The sequence below is a fragment of the Erinaceus europaeus genome, chromosome 10, assembly GCF_950295315.1.
Source record: "Erinaceus europaeus chromosome 10, mEriEur2.1, whole genome shotgun sequence".
NCBI lineage: Eukaryota > Metazoa > Chordata > Mammalia > Eulipotyphla > Erinaceidae > Erinaceus > Erinaceus europaeus.
The window spans coordinates 26,628,787-26,649,589 of NC_080171.1; the positions used below are offsets into that span (position 1 = coordinate 26,628,787).

A 20,803-nucleotide genomic window follows, 5' to 3' on the forward strand; every position below is an offset into this window, starting at 1 on the left:
AACATTTTAAACCTGGTGGTTGAAAAGAGAGTTAACATAGAAAGCCAACAAATTGTTGACTAATCATGAACCTAAAGGCTGGAATAGTGCAGATGAAGAGTTGGGGGAGGGTCTCCATTTTGTAGATAGCTAGTAGGCATATTTTAGTCATATTCCAAAGGGCCTGTGGCTATACTAGTTTTTTTTTTTTTTTTTCCCACTGAGCCTGACCTTTGGGCGAGTATGAGTTGGGGGTTCTTTCCCTGCAGATTGTGGTAAGAGATAAAGCCAAGGATCACCCCAGCATGCTATTAGCCTATGAATAGCACATTTATTGCATGACAAGCAAGAGTTTTTATAGGTTGGTCTAGGGGGGATAACAGGGAGACTATGGCCTAGCCTTATATGGTCAGGAATGTTAAGGGATACCTTACATGGTCAAGACAGCAGGGGATAGAGAGATGATGAGGGTCTTCCCAGTAACCGTTGGGTAAGTGGTCAAGCTAGTTTGGAGAATGAGGAAGCGAAAACTGCCAGCTAGCACAGAGGGGATGTGGCCCTTGCACGAGAAGGAGACTCAGGGACCCATTCGGCAAATTCCCTCTTGCTCACCCCATAGAGGAGAAAAGCCCCTGGGGAGACTGACAGAAGGTGTTTACCTCCCAGGCATCCAGGGGTCCCCCCTGTATGGCCCACGCCATGCTCAACCTCGGCTTATGCAAGGCCCCACATCTCCCCCTTTTATTTAATGGCTAGGTGTTATGGGTCAGTATCGGCAAAGGATTCAATATCCTCTAGAGGGATGGCAGTATAGGGGTGAATTGAGACCCTCTGGACAGTAACCTTAATGATATCTTGTAAATGCCTCCTAAGGAACTGGATAAGGCAAGGGTTGCAATAGTAAGGAGGGGCCTAAGAGGGGGAGGAGCCAAGAAAGCAGCGGGGAGTTAAACCAAGAGTCAGAGTTGAGAGGGCGGTGTTGGCCCCTAAGGTTGAGGCTGTTTTTGTGAAGTCCTAACATTTTGTTCAACCAGTCCAGACTCATTTATAAAGAAACAGCATTCTTCTTGGAGGGCCAGGCATGTACTCCCTCTTTCCACTGTCAGAAGGTCTAGGGCACGTAAGTTCTGAAGGGCCTATCTCGAAAGTGAAGTAATCTGCCGTTGCAAGGACTCAAGGCCTTCTGTCATGAAGTCTAGGGATTGCTGAAGTTGTTCCTCCAGGAGTCCAGAGGTGTGATGGGTGTGGCCGAGGGCACCACCAGCAAGTCCGATAGAGGTGGTCAGCCCAGTGCCAACAATGAGGGGAAGAAACACTGCTCGTTTAGTCCTGGTGAGGGACGGCAGCCACTGGAATTCGCCTTGTTCGTACAAGGTGAGCTGTGGAATTTTCCCATGTAGAAAGGGATAGAAGTGAGAGGGGGCAGTTCAGCCAAGGAGGAGGAGTTAGGTAAACTAGCAAGATCCAGTGGAGTATGGTTCAGTGGCGTGGCGGCAAGGAATGGTCTGTTGAGGGAAGCACATAGGAAGCAGCTGGAAGTTTTGGGAAGGATGGAGGATTGGTTCAGGAGAGAGATGGCATAGTGCAGATTCGCAGGCCAAGATGAAAGGTCAAGGCTGGGTGGTGAGGCGAGAGCATGAGAGAGGGCTTATTCTTGTTTGGTTATCTTATTCTGGGTTTGGACGGCTCTGGGGATGGGGATCAGCTGTCGGGAGATAAAAATACTGGCTGTGGGGAAGGAGGAAAACATGGTAGAGTATAGTTTTCTGGTAACTCCATTAGCCCATCTGTTATCCCATGGGTCATGGATGGGCAACTTGAGGGAGCCTAGGCCAGAGAAATACTGTTTCTTGGGCCTCTTATGAGCTATAATAAGCATGTAAGCATCAGGGACCCCATGAATATTATATGACCAATAGCGGCATCTTCCATAGTAGTTGACCCACTCTAGGTAACTCCTGGTATTGTAAAAGGGGAAGCAAACATAGGGACATCCTTGGGTACAGTGGGAGCAAGGTGTCACAGAGGCAGGGGTGACTGGGATGGTGACGGCTGACTGGCACCCTTGGATGGAGCAATTCCCAGTTCCTAGAATCTTGTTGATCCCATTGTAAGTCTCCCGCACCTGAAACTGTCAGAGAGTAGCAGGTGCAGCAGAGGTGGAAAGGGCGCATAGTAAGACAAGATATATGGAAAGGGCAAGGGGTAAAAGAGGGGCTATAGGAGAGTTATGTCCCTGGGCTCTGTGTATCAGGTTTTTCAGGTCATGCCATGTCACATTATGAGTCCCAGGGGCGTTGTCCTACCGGGCTAGCGTGGGGGTGTCTCTTCTTGGGCTTGCACCCTCTGGGTTGGAGAGAACGTGACCGGAACCAGTCCGGGCTGCTACTCACTCAGCAACACGAGAGAGATGACTCAGGAACAGAGCTCATGGTAGCAAGGCGATTCGATTCTTTATTGGTCAGAGAGCCAAGGCTTTTCAGAGTCGGACCCAGAGGTGGCAAGTCGGAAACGGAAATGGTTAGAAAAGGGGCGGAGAAAGGCAAAAGGGGCTGGGAAAGGTAGGAACTTCTTAGCAACTATTGCGAGGGTTTTAACTGGTAGGATTAATAATACTCTGCAGGCAGGGAGGGTCTTGAGGGTAGAAAGAAGATAGATCAAAGGTATGGAATGGGTGGGGATCTTTCAGGCAAAACAATGATTATTTAGATAATAAGGGAACAGGCCATAGTCTCAGGAATGCAGGGTGCTTTGTGAGGCAGGGAGTCTGATAAGAGGAGGCAAACCTTGGGGGGTTGTGTCCCTCCTTGCTTGACCTCTCAGTAGAGAGAGAGAGACTGACAGGATGGATGTCCCCTCAAGTCAAGCCCTGCCAAGCTCAACCACATCCTCACAATTTCCCAACACTGGGGGGCGTTGTCCTTTGGCGGGTCTTCCAGTGTCTTCTGTTCTTTGTTAGGGAGAGTCGTGTCATCCTGTGGGCACGGACATGGCAGGTAGGGACCCAGATGGGTTTTGGAGTCCTGTGGAAAAACACATGCAAATCCGCTTCCCATGGTTAGCAGGGGGTCTGACCCCTTCCATCTGACCTATATAGCAGGGAGGAAGTGGGGAGCTTGCCAGTGGTTAACTATAAGGGGGTTTTCAGAATTTTTTTTTTTTTTGCCTTCAGGGTTATCACTGGGGCTTGGTGTCTGCACCATGAATCCACTGCTACTGGAGACCATTTTTTCCCCTTTTGTTGCCCTTGTTGTTCTATCATTGTTGTGGTTATTATTGTTGTTGTTGCTGTTGTTGGAGAGGAGAAAGAGAAATCGAGAGAGGAGGGGAGACGGAGAGAGAAAGATAGTCACCTGCAGACCTCCTTCACCACTTGTGAAGTGACTTCCCTGCAGGTGGGGAGCTGAGGGCTCAAACTGGGATCCTTACGCCGGTCATTGTGCTTGGAGCCACATGCGCTTAACCCGCTGCGCTACCGGTTTTTCAGACTTTTTATAAATATTAAATGTAGCAAGAGCCTTGGCCAGCTGAACATTCGGGGGGGGGGTGTATTCCCCCTTTTTATTTTATTAATTAATTTTCTAGGGTTTGGTGAGCTCTCTCGATGATACCTTGGTCTTGTGGATTGTAAGGAATACCTGTGGTATGAGAATACTCCATAATGAGCAAAAAGGCTTTGATTTGTAGGACCATTATCAGTTTTGATCTGTAAGTGGAGGCCCATAATAACAAAACAAGATACACCAGTTTGGGCTATAGCCCAGATGATCTTGGAAGTCTTTAAGGTTGGTATGGGTACAGCAGCAAGAATGGGTCTTTGGAGAGAGGCACACACCAAACAATGAGAGGCATTCAAACAATGAGAGTTTGAAAATTTTAAGTTTTGGTAAATTTTGAAAAGATTAAGTGAATTGTATGTTGGAGGAGTATATAAAAAAATCTAGGGATATGAGTGACCTTACAGGTCAGTACACACCCATGAGTAAAACATACAAATATTGTTGTTAATTCACATAAGCTGAAATTGGACTACATATAAGGACATTTCTTATATATTAAAATCTTACCATATGAGCACTTGGTTCTTCATGTGAAGGCTTGTCATAGCTGTAATCATTCACTTGTGAAGAAAAAACTTGTACCAAGTTAGAAGTTCACTAGAATTGATAACTCAATGATTAAAATTGGCTTAAATATCTTTATATGATTTTGGAAGGCCTTTTCAACAATAAAAATGTTTATCATCTCTTTAGTATGATTTAAGGCTGCTTAAACAATTTAAGCACAATATTAGAACTTAGTTTACTGTTAGGATCTTAGTAATTTATTTATTATAGATTTATCCCAAGATTATTTAATTACTTGTATATACTCTTCTATTTTAGTTTTATTTTTATCTTTTATGTAACACCCTTTGGCTGGTTATGAATAAGGGTGGATACCCATTTATTGGGGAAACTGACGATACTTCCTAACCGACTGAATCCACATGGATCCCAGTCACTTTCAAAGCCAGCAACAAGCAGACATCAGGCTCAACCTGACGCTGTTGACTGGCTACGGAAGAAGGGCAAACGCTAGAAGAAGAAGGGTGGATATAAAACTTTATTCGATCTTACACTTTAAGATTCTGATATGGGCATTCTCCTTGGACAAACAGAGGCCACCAGCAAGCCTCGTGTGCCCTGGATATTTATAGTCTTATTAAAAGAAACCCTTAGAACTTGAAGGGGCCTTATTTAAAACAGAGACCTTAAAGGCCAAGAAAAATGGCTGACGTTTTAAAATGCCACAGTTTTTCTCTGACTCACAGAACACTCCCCAGCCCTAGGAGGAGGAGAGGTTGGGGGAGCTCCCGACCAGAAGGTGGTACTTGTCAATCGCTGGCGCAGGGTTGGGGATAAGTCTGTTACGGAAGGAGATAAGATCGGTATGAGGTCCCTCCCATACAAGAATGTAAATTCCTTTAATGATATGCAGGAGAACGGCAGCTTTCACTGCCTCCAGGCAAATGGTAGAGCTATTAGCCATGCCCTGGGACAGGACCAGCCACTCAGCCAGTCCTCTGGCCCCAGAGTTGAGCACTGTGATAGAGAAAGCAAAGCATTTTGCAGTTGCGGAACCCTGGTCAGAATGGCTGAAGCAAGAAGTAAGCCTCTCTGGGGGGAGCCCCAGATATGCATTGTCTTTTTGACCACATGGTGGTCTTGAAGTAACCGCCATTTTCCAGATTTTTTCTGGATGATAAATACCAGGGTATTCCAAGGGCTACAAGAATGGCAAATGTACCCTAGAGCAAGTTCCTCTTGGATCAGCTCTTTAAGAGCAGACAGTTTTTCCTACATTGCCATGCCACTACTCACCCAGACCGGGGAGGGGCTTAATGGGATTGCCGTGAAGGTTCTGATCACGGAGGTGGTACAGGTGCTCCGTGTCAGAAGGTGGAGCAGTCGGCAAAGATGGGGGATCACAAGAGGAGGGCAGAAGGCTTGGCATAAGGTGGCGGGGAGGATATTTTGACTTAGATGGAGGGAGAGTCCATAGGGGTCTGAGGTGCCTTGTAGGCCTCAGCAAGACAAGCGATCTCACCTTTATGTTATTGCTGCCTCTTCATCAGAGTCTGATTCAACCTTTCCACTAGTGGGGGAGGCCTTGGAGCGGCCTAGCGCCAGGGCGGGTGGAACTGAGGGCTCGGGGTATGGGGGGAGGGATGGAGGGGGTTTTAGAAACAGGTTCTGGGGGATGTGTCTGAGATTGGGCTAAGAGGGAGATCTGTTCTTTTAAATCTAGAATCGCTGCTTCTAGAGCGGCTGAATCAGACTTGCAGTGGGAGGCAGTTTCCTCAGATTCAGCTGAATGCGTGGGAGGGGTGTCTGAGGAGGACTTTTCAGCACCTTTTAAGGGGGGCCCAGCACACTGTCGGAGAGCAGCGACAATGGCCAGAAATTGGACAGGAAGTTCTATGAGCCCCTCTGACTCTTCTTTACAAGCGAGATATGCGACCCTAGCCCAACCGTCTGAGTCATAGACATTATCAGTGGAGAAACACAGGGCAACCTGAAGGACAATATCCCAGAAAGAAAGGGCTTGTTTTTTTGAGAGCGAGTGGCAAGGAGAGCAGCACAGAAACAGCGAACCTGGGGCTCTTTCTGGTGAGTGGGGCGGTTGTGCATGACAGAGAGAAGAAGAATGGAACCTTAGTGTGAGGAAGTCCACTTTGTCCTGACACCCGAACGGGCTGTCGAGGTTCAGGCAGATGTTGGGGGGCCTTTGACCAACACCAGTGGGTACCCAGGCCAGAAGGCTGTCAGTTGTTCCCCAGCATGTCTGATTCTTCGCGACAGGTCTTCACGGAGAGAGTGGGGAAGGGTCCGCCACCCGTACAGGCAGTCAGACAGAGGGGAGACCGCCTTTGGGAAACACCAGAGGGTGCCCTGGCCAGAGTTCCTCAGTTGCGACCTCTCTTATCTGAGTCTTCGCAGCGGTCCACTTCCAGAGAGAGAGAGAAAGAAAGAAAGAGAGACGGAGATCTGCAGCGCCCCTGATAGAGGGCTGCGGGGGCCGAGCGGCCGAGGGGTACTCACCAGAAACCACCTCTTGTCTGCTGCATGTTCAAAGAAATCTCCCTGTTCAGGCGCCAGATGTCGGGGTCCTGGTGAGGACCCTGCTTCTCAATCCAACTGAGTCAGCTGACCCACTCTCTTGCGCACCAGAGGAGAGGGCTGAAAGGTTCAAATCAAGGGCAGCAAGGGTGAGTTACGAACTGGGGGTCTTTCCCTGCGGATCTCGGCAAGAGACGAAGCCAAGGATCGCCCAAGGACACTATTTGTCTATGAATAGCACATTTATTGCATGGCAAGCAAGAGTTTTTATAGGTTGGGGTTGGGGGGGAGAACAAGGCGACTATGGCCTAGCCTTATATAGTCAGGAATGATAAGGGATACCTTACATGGTCAAGACAGCAGGGGATAGAGACATGATGAGGGTCTTCCCAGTAACCGTTGGGTAAGTGGTCAAGCTAGTTTGGAGAATGAGGAAGCGAAAACTGCCAGCTAGCACAGAGGGGATGTGGGCCCTTGCATGAGAAGGAAACTCATAAGGGGGCTGAGACCCATTCAGCAGATTCCCTCTTTCTCACCCCATAAGGATAAGCCCCTGGGGAGACTGACAGAAGGCGTTTACCTTTCAGTCATCCAGGGGTTCCCCCTGTGTGGCCCATGCCATGCTCGACCTCAGCTTATGCAAGGCCCCACATCTGATATTTAGGTCCAAGTTATTGTCTGGGGAGATGATGTCATGGCTGGAAAAAGGACCAGAAAGCTGGATCATGGAAGAGAGTAGCTCCCAAATATGGGGAAGGTATATAAATATTGTTGACTGTAAACCCCATCGATTTGACCTGATCTGGGGCCCCTATTCAGCTTAGGAGCCTATGTGACCTCTGCATCCCTGTAGATCTGAGCTCCCATTCTATAGTCATGAGTAGGAACATTCCAAGCTGCCCCAATATCAGGATCCATCTTCCTCAGGTGTAGCATAGAGTATGTTGTCCAACTCCCCTTTGGAGGATAGAACATTCTCTACCATTGTTGATCCATGTAGAGGGCAAGGTCCTATGGGGGCCCCAAAAGGGGTCAGTTTTGTTGTTCCTGATAGAGATGACTGGTAACAGTGGAGAGAGGGATTTATTCAAGGTCTAGGCCCATCATTATCTGTTTGGGAATCTCAGGACTCCCTGAATAGGGTCCCAGATGATGGGGTGGCCTGATAGTGACAAAAGAGTCATCGTTAAAGTATGCCAGTCTCTTGCCCTTATTCAGCTTTTGCAGTCCTTTCTCTGATAAGGTTATCTTTGGAGTGAGTGAGAGAACTGTAATAGGAAGTAGGTAAGGAGGGTATCTAAGTAGACACTATTTCATTATGAAATTTATACTGACTCACTACAGACTACTGTGTACTTTTGCTTTCAGGTATATATTTTGCCTTTATTTATTTATTGTTGTAGTTATTGTTGTTGATGTCATCATTAGATAGGACAGAGAAATGGAGAGAGGAGGGGAAGACAGAGGGGAAGAGAAAGACAAATACTTTCAGACTTGCTTCACCGTCTTTGAAGAGACCCGCTGTGCTACCGCCTGACTCCCTTAGAGCAGCTTCTGTGTATATAGCATCCTATACTGGGTGTTTCTTTGCTTAATATATTTTATTTTACATATTTTGGATAAAGACAGAAATAAACTGAAAGAGAAGTGAGAGGGAGAGACACCTGCAGTACTGCTTCACTGCTTGTAGGTGGAGATTAGGGACTTGAACCTGGATCTCTGTGCACTGTAATGTGTGCGCTAAGCCAGATGCATCACCACCTGGCCCCCTGGCCCCTGGGTCTTGTTTCTTGTTCAACCCAACTGTCCTTTTCCTCTAAGTGCCATGTCTAGACTGGCTATCTGATGTAATTAGCCTGTCCCCTTGTGTTTGACTCCTCTGTCCCCTCTCCCAGTTTTGCTTGGATCATCTAAATGTGGAGGTTGCTTTTGAGCTTTGGGGCTGGAGGTGTCTTTGGGACACTGAGGGGAGCTCACTGCTCAGTTCTGTCCCAACGTCCACCTGAGCCCCCCACCCCACCCCCGCACTGCCCAGGAGCAGCCTCTGCCCTGACGCCAGAACAGGGGCTTTGCGTCCCCAGAGCATGTGTGCAGCCCTTGGGCCATCTGGCTTTTCTGTGGGAGGCCATTTGAGCACATCTTCTGATCAGAAAACCCAGTCCAGGGAGGGGGGGGCTGGACAGGAGATCCCCCACCACAACACTGTTGGCCTTCTGCTTCAGACAGCCGAAGAAGGGCGGCAAGCAGGCATCAGCCTCCTACGACTCGGAGGAGGAGGAGGAGGGCCTGCCCATGAGCTATGACGAGAAGCGGCAGCTCAGCCTGGACATCAACCGGCTGCCTGGTGAGAAGCTGGGCCGCGTGGTTCACATCATCCAGTCACGGGAGCCTTCACTGCGGGACTCCAACCCCGACGAGATTGAGATTGACTTTGAGACCCTGAAACCCACCACTCTGCGGGAACTCGAGAGATATGTCAAGTCCTGTTTACAGAAAAAGCAGAGGAAGCCATTCTGTAAGTGGCACTCAGCCTCTTCTGCCCCATCTATGCTCCTGCCCACACCACCCACCACTCCAGAGGAAGCTGCACCCCAGCCAGAGTCCCTTGGCCTCCTCACTCAGGCAGTCTGGATCCCTGGGACACCTTCACCCCATTCATCCGGTACCAGCCGAGGGCCTTACCCTAGACCTCCCAGGCGCCCTCTGCTAGTGCAGACCTGTCTGTGCCAAGGTCGGCAGTTAGTCTGTGTGAGGGGACAGCTTGGGAGGACAGGGTACTGGCACCAAGCCTGCCTATGGCTCTCTTGTGCTTCGTCTTTCCTGGGTGCTTGGCCTGACCAAGTCAAGGTGCATAAAACCTGAACCCTCAGCAGAAAGTTGCCTGCCCATTGGTGGCACAGGTGTGCTAGGTGGCGGGGGCCAAGTTTGGGCCAGGTGCCAAGGCTGAGGGACAGCCATGGTTAGAGACGCACCATGAATTACAGGCTCAAAGCACTGGGTCACTGAGCTGTGTTTCTGCCATGCCCCTGTTTGGGGTGGAGAGAACCTGTCCACTTGGGAAGGCCTAGGGGAATCACAGGAACAGCCCTCATGTAGGGGCCTGGCATTGTATCTGTATGGAGGTTGGTGGGGTGAGGAGCTACAGTACAAGATCTAGCGCATCCTGGGCTGTGACCCTAGCACTCAGACCCACCCTTCCCTGCACCCACCCGCCTGGTTACATCTCATCTCACCTCAGCCTCTCGCTTCTTCCCGTAGCCACAAGTGGGAAGAAGCAGGCAGCCAAGTCGAAAGAGGAATTAGCTCAGGAAAAGAAGAAGGAGCTGGAGAAGCGACTGCAGGACGTCAGTGGGCAGCTGAACAACAACAAAAAGCCTGCTAAGAAAGGTGCCTGCCTCACCTGGTTCCCTGGGTACCCTGCCCCTGGCCACCTCTGCCACACTCTGCCCGGTGGACACAGTCACCCACTTGGGAGCTGGTATACCCCAGCGTGTGGCTCCACCAGGTAGCAGACCATGTGTCCTCTTGTGAGGCACCTGGCCTCCTGAGCCCTGATCTTCAGACAAGGGGCTAGCCTAGGGCTTACAGGGAAGCTGAGCCTATGGGAGGTCTGTGGCTCTGTGAAAGAGCCCCTTTACGGCCCCTCGGGGGTAGGACCCCATGACTCAGGACCTCCACCCACCCAGGCCTGGGGATCATACCTCCTTTGCCCCAGGCAGTTCCATGGGATCCCAGCACCTTAGTGAGCTCAGAGTGGAGGTAGGTGCCCACCTCAGCGCCAGACCTGTGCTTTGCTGATGGCAGGCCGCGTGTAGGAGAGCATCCTTGGCCTCTTTTTTTCTGGAGGCTAAAAGGAAGGGAGGGCACAAATCTTTTTCTTCCCCACCCAAGGATGCTGGTCAGTGATCAGTTGGTGATCATTTGGGATGCCCCAGTCAGCACATCATCGTGGGTGTTGAAGCCAGCACTAAGACAGGCTTCACAGGCTGCCATTCGTTCCCCCCCTAGATGGAGACGTATAGGACAGGTGTTGGGAGGTAGGGTAACTCCATCCTGGGATTCTCTGGATCCTCCTGTGTTAGCAAGGACTCAGTGTCATTGAAAGGGCTTGTTAGGAGTGGCAGAAGCGTTCCTGTCACTCGGGACATCCCAGGGGTCTTAGCTCTGTGCACAAACCCAGACTGACCCTGCCACCCTGAGCAGCCAGAGCCTTGCTTCTTCTTCTTCTAGCGTTTGCCCTTCTTCTGTAGCCAGTCAACAGCGTCAGGTTGAAAGCTGTCAGGAGCTGCTTGTTGCTGGCTTTGAAAGTGACTGGGATCCATGTGGATTCAGTCGGCTAGGAAGGATCGTCAGTTTCCCCAATGAATGGGTACTCACGGGATGCACCACGAGAAGGTCGATCCAAGCCTTGCTAAACTACAGCCGTGTCCACACCTCAGTGTGTCCCAGCTGACGTGTTCATGTTTCCCAAGTGGCCGAGTCTAAGAACAATGGGTCAGGGTGTGGGTGGTGTGTGCTGAGGTGGGCTAGTTCCCGGGCAAATAGTGATTAGTGGAAGGGCAGATAGGGAGAGGGCTGCCACCGCACTTCTCACCTGCTCGCTCTCCTCTCCCTCAGAGAAGTCGGGCTCGGTGCCCTCTGGAGGGCCATCCCGCCTCAGCAGCTCCTCCTCATCCGAGTCTGGGAGCAGCAGCTCTAGCGGTTCAAGCTCAGACAGCAGCGACTCGGAGTGACCGGACTGGCACAGACCTGGACAGACCCGTGGGCATCGCCCCCACCACACTCTGCAGTGTCTCCCCTCTGGTTAATATACTACTTTTGTTCCATGGTGTGCAGGCTTTCCTTTCCATTCAGTGTTACGGGCTCTTCCAGTTTCTGCCTTCATAGGTCAAAGGTCTGACTGTAAGAGGAGGTGTGCATCTGCAGAGGGTCTTCTCCTCATTACCAAGTCCCACCTCCTGAAGACACTGACCTCCGCTGCCAACCATCAGCTGCAGAAGGAACACCCAGCAGCCACTGTCTGAAGGCTCCTCTCGGCAGGACTGACTCCCTTTCTTGTGCACCGCCCATCTAGTCTGAGGCTCAGAGGGAACCTGTCAGGAGGATGTCTCCCCCCCAACCCCTCCTCAGTTGGCCCTGTGTGAAGAAGGCTTTCAGCTCTGCAGATGGGGGTCTCTCCACCGATGGGCCTCTGAGTCCAGGGTTGTCTCTTCCTGCCAGTTCTGGATGTGCCTCCCCGGGAGACCTGGCTGCAGAGTCCTGGGGCAGGGCCCAGCATAGGCTTCTCTGGCCTCTGCTGGCAGGCGCCCTCATGAGGGAACATGATGGCTTCTGGTGCGGTGTGCAGCTTTCCATACACTGAAACTTTTACCTCAACTTAGGAAAAAGAAAAAGAAAAAAAAAAAAAGACCTTTTTTTTTGTAAGGTTCAATTTTCTACGAAAGCCCAGCCCAACATGTCCCCAAGCTGTCAGCGTGGCTGCACACTCCACCCCGACATCCCTGCTTTCTGTATATACGAATACTTTATTTATTAACACCATTGGTCATTTTTTTAAAAAAGAAAAAGAAAAAAAGAAAAACTGTAAAAGAAACGCATTTTTACAAATAGCAGAAATGTAGGCCTTTTTCATGGTTTCAAGACCCCCTCCTTCCCCCACCCCACCCCCTCCCGCTCAAATGATGGACCTCTTACCTCCAGGTGCTAGTTCTGTGGCCTGGGCTGGTGCTCAGTCGTGTCTGTGCGCACCCTCCCCCCCCCCATCTTGGGGTCTTGGGGCTCTCTGTTTCTCTCTCTCTCTCTCTCTGTGTGTGTGTGTGTGTGTGTGTGTGTGTGTGTGTGTGTGTATAACCTGACATAGGTTGAGACACCTTCCAGCTGTAGCACATTCTCTAGTCCTATTTTATTATTATTATTTTTGTTTGGTTTTTGTTTTGCCCATTTAGTTCTTTTGTATTTACTCCTGGTCACTCTAGGACTGTTTTTAAAAAGAATCCACTTAGGGAACCCCAGTTATATAATATAAACTTTGTAATCTGAGAGGGAAAAATGTATAGTAAATCTAAGTCTTGATTTTTAACTTTCTATTGTAAAAAAAAATAATAATAATATACAGAGTTTAACAGAAGGTTATGTTTGCTTTGGTTTTTTCCAGAGGCTGCCCTCTGGCCTGAGTGCAAGGGTGTCCCATACTGCTGGCCAGGCCCCCAGCCTGGGCACCTTTCATTTCCCTCCTCCAGGGGAGGGGTTCTGGCCCTCATGCCTGTGCAGTCTTCCCACCTGGCTCTCTCCTGTTCTCTCCCCAGGGGTGGGAGAGCCTCAAGGCCCAGAGCCTTCTGTTCCTACAGGCCACACAGGACTCCCTGCTCCAGCATTTTCCACACAGCCCAGGTGTGGTTGAAGTGGAGGCATGGGATACTGGGTGGAGTGGGGTGATCTGACCTGGATCCTGTAGTGAGTTCTTTCTGCCAGTGTTCCTGGGTGGAGAGAGGGACTACCCAGCAGCATCCTAGTCAGTTTCTCTTGACAGCTCATAAAATCGATTCAGATCGCGCCAACCCTCATGGCCGTGGCTGCCCCGGCCGTTGTAGAGAATTCTGGAGGGGATGGATGGTGGAGGACCATTTCTTTTTTCTAACTGCTGGTGTGATTCTGTTACTTGGTGAGTTTTTTGAGCCAGTTTGTCCAACTTTTAATTGTTCTGTTTGTAAAAATATATATACATGGGTTTTAAACTTGCCATATTTTAGAGTTACCTTGTGTTTCAAGTGTCTCTTTAAACAGATCTCGAGTGGATTATTTTAAACGACAGAATCAGCAGAGCCTTCAAGCAGGATCTCACTGGCAGTGAGGAAGTGTGCACTTGGGTACATGGCAGAGCCAGAGCAGGGTCTGGGGGTGCCTGGAGCCCCACTCCAGCTGTGGAGACGGAAGGGTCTAGGATGGGCCAGTGAGAGGGAGACTTCTGACCCTGGAGGGAGCACCAGTTCTGTGTAAGGTGCTGGGTACTCCTCTAGGAAGCATCACCAACTCTTAATGTTCCTAGTGCTTTCTGTCCAGACTTCAAAACAGATTTCAGGGTTTGGGGGCGCCCCTCACCACCCTTGATTGAGGTCAGCCTGTGGGGTATTGCTTTCCCGTTTCTTTTGGGAATACTGTAGTTGGATAAGCAGAGACGGTCTAGAATTACAGGGTAGCCTTTCCCAGGCTCTCGCCCAGGAGGAAAGGACTGAGTGAAGTCTCTCAGCTGATGCAGTGGAACACTCACCTGAGCCCCAGGCAGGGCAGCTGACTTCGGTAGTTGGTTCCAGAGACCCTGCTCAGCTTACCAGCTCTAAGATAGACAGTTTCCTCTCTCCCCCCAACCCCTTTTTTTGTTCGTCACTGTTTTTGTTCTTTTGCAGTATCCATGTCTTTTATTATAGTCGTCTAGGAAGAAACACCACCCATGTGTGATTGAGGATTTGTTCCATCCAGGGGAGCGCTGTTCCTTCTTACTGGCTAACACTTCCAGGAATTTTTCCTTTTTTTTTTTTTAATATTTAAAAATGTTAATTTTTCTGTATGGTGTGCATGCAAGTTTACTGTAACTTTTTTCTTAAAAACTTTTTTTAGTGCCGTTTCTAGTATATTCCTGTAAATGTCAGTTACTGAACATGAGTCCAATGTAAGTAGTTTTAGCTTGTTTATTGCAATGCTGGCCTCAACACAACAGAATTTTAAAAAATGGTAGAAAGTACTCTTTGATGTTTCTGGTAATCATGGACCCTTCTCCTGGGGCATTTGTTTTGTTTTCGTAATAAAATTAAAAAAACAAATCTGCCTTTGCCTTTTCCTGTGTCAAGATCTCAACTGGCTCCCAGCCGTGTGTGTGTGTGTGTGTGTGTGTCTGTGTCTATGTCTGTGTCTGTGTGTGTACGTGCTGCGTGCCCTAGCAGCAGCAGCCACCGCAGCCTCCCCAAGTAGTACATGAGGACAGGATGACAAACCCTGTGACTCTCAGTGGAAACGTGTGAGGAGGGTTCAAACCAGTTGTGTACACGTTTCTGGTTCTCGGCCTTCACAAGTTCGAGCCCTTTTCCTTTCATTTCATTGAAACTTGCCAGAAGCCTGCTTCTAGTCCCCACTTGGTCATTCTTTATGGGTAGTGCCTTCCCCATCAGACTTCTGCCAGCCTCAGTGTGTACCCAGGCACCAACCTTGTCTAGTAACTGTGCTGACACATTTCCATGAAACCACATCAGCCGGGTTCATCTGCTCCCTACCAGCACAGAGGCTTCATGGAAAATTAATGGGGTGTCACAATAAGCAAGAGCTTGGAAACCATCTCCCTGGTGGGAGCCAGGCTCACTCATAGCATTCCCAGGAAAGACTCCTACTTGAGGTATAGTGAATGTGGGGTCCTGATGACTTCCAGGGGCTCCTGATGGGGATGTTCTTCCCGAGCAGGCTTGGTTGAACATCCTCCAGAGTGCTGAGCAGCCTAGCTCAGGGGCACCTTGCCAGCCCAGGAAGGTCTTTGTCAGCAAGCATGACAGGACCCGAGGGAGGCTGTGGCCACCAGGCCTGCTAACGGGCTTTTGATGGGGAGAACGCAGCCCAACCTGGCCGTTGCTGGGCTGCTATTTGCCAATGAACTTTCACAGTTGCAACAGGAATGCGTACAGTGCAGCTCAGGACCTGTTGTGCATGGTGACTGGCAGGTATGACTGGGCAGCAGAGAGCCCGCCTGGGAGCTCCCAAAAGCACCATTGGCCAGATAGCAAAAAGTGTGAGCTACCTGTCCATTCTCAACACTCAAGCAAGATACAAGATACAGGAGCAAAACTCTGACTCCATGAGCAAGATGGGGGTGCAAGGGGCTATTTCAGAACTGCCACTGCTCACTGTGAGTGGGGGACACACTAGGGCTTTGCAACCAGGCTCTTAGCAATCGTAAAACATGACTGTTAAATCCTGAATGCTAAATTAAGATGTAAACAACCGTGAAGATAAAAAAAGGAGAAAGAAGTAGACAGAAGAGTCCTAAAGGGTATTTATTTAGAAAAGAAAGCTCAGCTTGGACAAAAGCCATTTCCACATTCACATGGCCGCAAAGACCAATGACAGCAAATGGCAAATCCTGTTAAAATGACTCAAACGTTACCCACCCTGGTGGGCACCAACGCACAGCTTACAGAGAGGTCAGGACACCAGCCACCAAGACTGCCTTTTTTCAGCCCCATGGTTCCATTCAAAACCACACCCATCAACTAACGGGATGTAAAAAGCACTGTTTGCTTTCACTAGCCTTTTCTTGATGTCCTTGTCCATGAGTCTGAAGTGTCTGAAAGTCCCCACGGTATATGAGAGGTGATGACCATTTTGGTAACTGGACTCAAAATGAAAGCCCAGTGGAGTTCCTCCCCACTGCTGCTGGCTCCTGAAGTCCAGCTGAGCCTCTATGCCACTGACCCCTTCACCTTTTCTCTAGACGTGGCTCACTCTTGCCCAGCTAGTGAGAATACTGCAAACAACCCATACAGAGGTGAAGAGGGGGTTTGTGACAAGGAAGTTATTCCTGCTTGCTTATTTGGCACCGCAGCAGAAAAGCAGCATTTGCCTGAGTCCCAGCCTGGCCTGGAGGATGAGAATGGCTCCCAGGATGTAGCTGTAGCTGGTGTGAGAAGGGCTGGGAGCTGCGCCTGGGAGCCTAAGAGCCTCGGGACCTTACCATGTGGCTCAATTGTCACTGTTACTACACTACACACTTCTCCCTGTTGTGCAGGACAAGACAGCTGAATGAAACATAACTGGTTTTCTGTACAGCTCGGGTTTCACACTGGGATTACATAATTGTGCAGAACTTAGACCGACCTGTGTCCCGGGCCTCCAGCTTGTTTCTGTCCCGGACCAGGATGGCCTCGTTTCCATACTGGGAGTACCACATGCTCCGGCTCCGGCTCAGGTAGGTGCCAGGGGGTACCAACTCCAGCTTCTGCTGCTGCTGCTGCCAGATGAGCAAGGAGGTGTCTCTGTAGCGGCAGCGGGCATATCTCTCAGAAAGGGCTTTCTCTGCCAGTGGGGCACGGCCGCTCATTGCTGGCTGGAGCCTCCTGTTCCAAACTCAGCTTCCCTGGTGGATGGTACCAACCTTCTACACAAAACTCACAAGTTTCTCTGAAGCTGGGATGGAAGGTGTCTTACTTAAGGGTAGAAATGAGGCACTCAGGTCATTCATAGGCAAGGCCCTTAGGATGACAAGGGGACCTGAGAGGCGGCACTTCAGAACATTCTGGAAAGCCATCTAAGAGCTGTGAGAAGGGGCTCTCAGAGTGGCAGTCGGGGCCCAGAATTCCCTGATGACAGTCCTGTGTAGTTCATCGCTTCATCAGGTGTGGAATGACTGGAGAAGAACCCGCCTCAGGAGGTGTCAGATGTCTGGAACAATTCTGACTCCACCACCTGGTAAGATGCCTCTGGTACCCTGGATACAAGGACATTATGCAAGGGGACCGAAGTGGACAGCAGTCTCCAGGACTGGCTTTCAGCACAGCATGCTGGGATTTGGGGCCAGTGCATCAGTTGCTATTGTGCTGATCTGGGACTCTTCCCCAAGACTATGCTGCAGATAAAGGGACATCTCATCAGGGGTGGGGGAGAAAAAGGATCCTGAAGCCCTGCCAGGTGTCCACCACAGACTCACTTTCTTTTCTTTTCTCTTTTCTCTCTCCTTTTCTCTTTTCTCTTTCTTTCTTTCTTTCTCTCTCTTTCTTTCCTCCTTTCTCTTTCTCTCTCTTTCTCTCTTTCTCCTTCCAGACCACTCAGCTACAGTGGTGCTGGGATTGAGCCTCAGGCATGAGCGCACTTTGTAGAACCACTGCACTATCCCACTCCACCCCCACTACATATACACCCCACAAATCTGTTCTTAATTCTTTCTGGATCAGTGTTGAACCCAGCTGCTGACACATATTTCTACTAGTTACTCTGATTGGACTGAGTTTCAGTGAGACAGGTGTCTAGTATTCCTTCTTTTATCCACTGGCAGTGGTGGTGGTGGGATCTCTTGTGGGCATGTCCCAGGAGTCTCTACCTGTGCAGGTCCTAAGAGCTGGAGAGGACCTGCACCTCCAGGAACAGCTTCTACATACGGGATACCAGATGCCACTGGCACAGGCTGTCCACTGACCCACTCACCCGCACCCTCTTCCAGGCATCCTCTTCCAGTCCAAGCACGGAACTCCTGAAGCAGAAAGAAAAATGCCAGGTGAAATCACACGGGGACCCCTTACCCCCAACACACACACACACACACACACACACACACACACACACACACACACACACACACATGCCCATGCTTTCCCAGCACAGCAAGGTTACATTTTTTCTTTTTAAAAAATGTTTAAACTTTATTTTATTTTGATAGAACAGAGAGACATTGAGAGGGAGGGAGAGATAGAAAGGGAGAAAGGGCCAGATGGTGGTGCACCTGGTTGAGCACACAAGTTACAGTGTGTAAGGACCCAGGTTCCAGCCCCTGGGCCCCACCTGCAGGGGAAAAGCTTCAGGAGCAGTGAAGCAGGGCAGCAGGTGTCTCTCTCCCTCTCTATCTCCCCCTTCCCTCTCAATTTCTGATTGTCTCTATCCAAAAAATAAAGGTAATAAACTGTAAATTTTTTAAAAAAACATTGGGTTGATAGTATGATGGCTGTGCAAAGAGACTCTCTCCTGCCTGAGGTTCTGTTAGTCCCAGGATCAATCACCCGCGCCGCCATAAGCCAGAGCTGAGTAGCGCTCTGGTTAAAAAAAAAAAAAAAAAAAAAGGAGGGGAGACACCTACAGACCTGCTTCACTGCTCCTGAAGCTTCCAACACACACACACACACACACACACACACACACCACACACCACACACCACACACCACACACCACACACACACACACACACACACACACACACACACACACACACACGGGCTGGGGGCTTGGACCCGGGTCCTTGCCCATGGCAATACTTGCACTTTACCAGTTGCGCCACGGCTGGGCCCCTTTCCCTTTTTTTTTCCATTCTGCACCGCCCAGTCCCACCCTCACTGCGGACTGAGTCCCCCTCAACCTCTGTTCCCCTTCCCCAGCAACATGCCTCCCCGTCCGGGCCCGCGTCCACCCACCAGCCCCCCACTCCCACCACTAAGCCGGGCTCCGCCAGGACCCACCCCACCCCCAGCCCGGAGGCCTTCCCAACACTCGGGGTCCCCCCAAACACCCCCGCCCGCCACCGCCAAGCTACAGCTGGCGCCTGCGCCCGGGATCCCCCGTGACAGGTCGCCATAACCTCTCCAGCTTCCTGTCCCCTCAACCCACCTCCAGCGCCCGCCCAGGCCCTCCCATCGCCCCGCAAGTCCGCCACTGTCCGCTCGCAGGAGCCGCCTTGGAGACGCCCAAGACCCGCCGGGCCTCTGGGGCGGGTGGGAGGGGCAGGGCTTTGCGGTCGCGTCTCCATGGCAGCGCCGCAGCCAACCCTGTGGAGCGCCGAGCCAGCAGGCGGCGGATGGCTGGAGTCATGGATCGCCCTGCGGAGCTATGAATGCGCGCAGCGCAGGTGGTGTAGAGGGCGTCGGGGACCTCAGTGCAGACCAAGCCCGCGAGTCCTGCTCACCGACGCCCGCGGCTATGCGCGGCTGCCTGAGTGCTGCGGTCACTGCTGCTGCTGTCGAATGAACATTTTTCACTCTTTGGTGTCCAGAAAATTAATTACATGTGCCCCCTGGCACAATCTCAAAAGCAGGGATGGCGGCCCAGGAGGTGGCCAGGGCTGGTGGCTTGGGAGGTGTGCAGTCGCTAGGTCAATGGACCCACATACCTGACGTCCCGAGTTGCACCCCCAGTATCATATATGCCAAAGCAATGCTCTGGTTCTTTTTCTACCTTTTGTGAAAGAAAGAAAGAAAGAGAGAGAGAGAGAGAGAGAGAGAGAGAGAGAAAGGAAGGAAGGAAGGAAGGAAGGAAGGAAGGAAGGAAGGAGAAATACATTTTTTTAAAGGCCTATATGCATAGGTGTTGTGGTCTCTTTCCTTCTCTGTGTATCTAAAAAATGAAATAAGTAAGATGATAAAAGACCTAAGCATCTCCGAGGTGGAACTGTAGGCAACAACTACCAACGAGTAGAGGCTGGCATTGTGATGACTTGTAAACCTCAAGCTGGGACTTAGACTTTTTGGGGAGGCTCTGTCTCCTGCAGCTGGTGTCTCTGAACTAACAATAGGGACACTCTTGGAGCTGAGACCCAGACCCCCCCCAGGAGGAGTGCCAGCTGCCTGCTGCCTCTGTGACAGAGGTGACAAAGGGGATATTTTGTCCCTGTGGGAAGATGATGTAGGTTTACTATCCAGAATAGTAAGAGGGCCAGCAAAGTGGGTCACTTGGATAGTATGCTGCTTTACCATGTGCACAGGGTTCAAGCCCCCATTACACTGAAGGAAATTTTGGTGCCACTTTCTCCCTCTCCCTCCTCCTCTCGCCTCCCCCATCTCCCCCTCTTTCTTCCTCTCCCTCTCCTTACCCTACCCCCTCTTCCTGCCCCTTCCTCCTTCTCCTCCCCTTCTTCCCTTCCCCCTCCCTTATCTCTGGCCCCTCTGTCTCTATCTTTAAAAAAATGGTACAAAAACTACTGTAATTTCATAAGAGACAAAGTGATGATTTAGAAGTGGGGGGAGGAGAATTGGGATTATGGGCAAGGACCTGGGTTCAAGCCCCGGCACTACATAGAATGACAAAGTAGGCCCTACAAAAGTGGAATCACACATACAGAAATCCCAGGATCACAAAAAGAAAAGAAGGGGGCCGTGGTGCACCAGGTTTAAGTGCACATAGCTCAAGGACCCGGCCTCCCAACCTGCTGGGGAATCGCTTCATAAGTGTTGAAGCAGGTCTCTATCTTTATCCCTTTCTATCTTCCCCTCCCCTTTTCAATTTATCTCTGTCCTATACAAAAAAAAAAAAAAAAAAAAAAAAAGCCCTCAGGAGCAGTGGATTCCATCTTTAACCCTGGAGGCAAAAAATGTAAATAAAATTAAAATAATATTAGAAGGGCAATTGAGGAAATGGCTGCGTAGGTGGAACAGTGCAGGACTTGCATGCTTAGGCCCAGGGCTCAAACTGTGGCACTGCATGGTCAAGATCCATGCTCTGGCCTCTCTCTCCTATGAAATAAATACATCTTTTAAAAAATAGCCCC

The 20,803-nt window shown here is 50.3% G+C and overlaps 2 protein-coding genes across 5 annotated transcripts in view; one reads left to right on the forward strand and one right to left on the reverse strand.

Annotated features, from left to right (window-relative positions):
- Positions 1–14,398, forward strand: part of BRD3 (bromodomain containing 3) — a 41,148-nt gene extending 26,750 nt beyond the window's left edge. Inside the window, exons 10-12 of the mRNA XM_060199341.1 lie at positions 8,804–9,096; positions 9,840–9,968; positions 11,199–14,398. Coding sequence (XP_060055324.1) covers positions 8,804–9,096; positions 9,840–9,968; positions 11,199–11,314 — 538 coding nt within the window. The 3' untranslated portion in view covers positions 11,315–14,398. The remainder of the gene's footprint in view (positions 1–8,803; positions 9,097–9,839; positions 9,969–11,198) is intronic.
- Positions 14,399–15,591: 1,193 nt separating this feature from the next.
- BRD3OS (BRD3 opposite strand) lies at positions 15,592–19,054 on the reverse strand. Of its 4 annotated transcripts, none has more exons than XM_060199343.1 (3): positions 18,931–19,019; positions 17,760–17,805; positions 15,592–17,046 (listed from the first exon to the last, which is right to left on the reverse strand). In XM_060199343.1, exon 3 carries the CDS (start codon positions 16,657–16,659, stop codon positions 16,408–16,410), a length of 252 nt encoding a protein of 83 aa, XP_060055326.1. In that variant the 5' UTR covers positions 16,660–17,046; positions 17,760–17,805; positions 18,931–19,019; the 3' UTR covers positions 15,592–16,407. The 4 variants fall into 4 exon arrangements, with proteins under 4 accessions (XP_060055326.1, XP_060055327.1, XP_060055328.1 ...); XM_060199344.1 differs by having other exon boundaries at positions 15,592–17,184; positions 18,931–18,988; XM_060199342.1 differs by having other exon boundaries at positions 16,658–17,184; positions 17,656–17,805; positions 18,931–19,054.
- Positions 19,055–20,803: the final 1,749 nt, after the last annotated feature.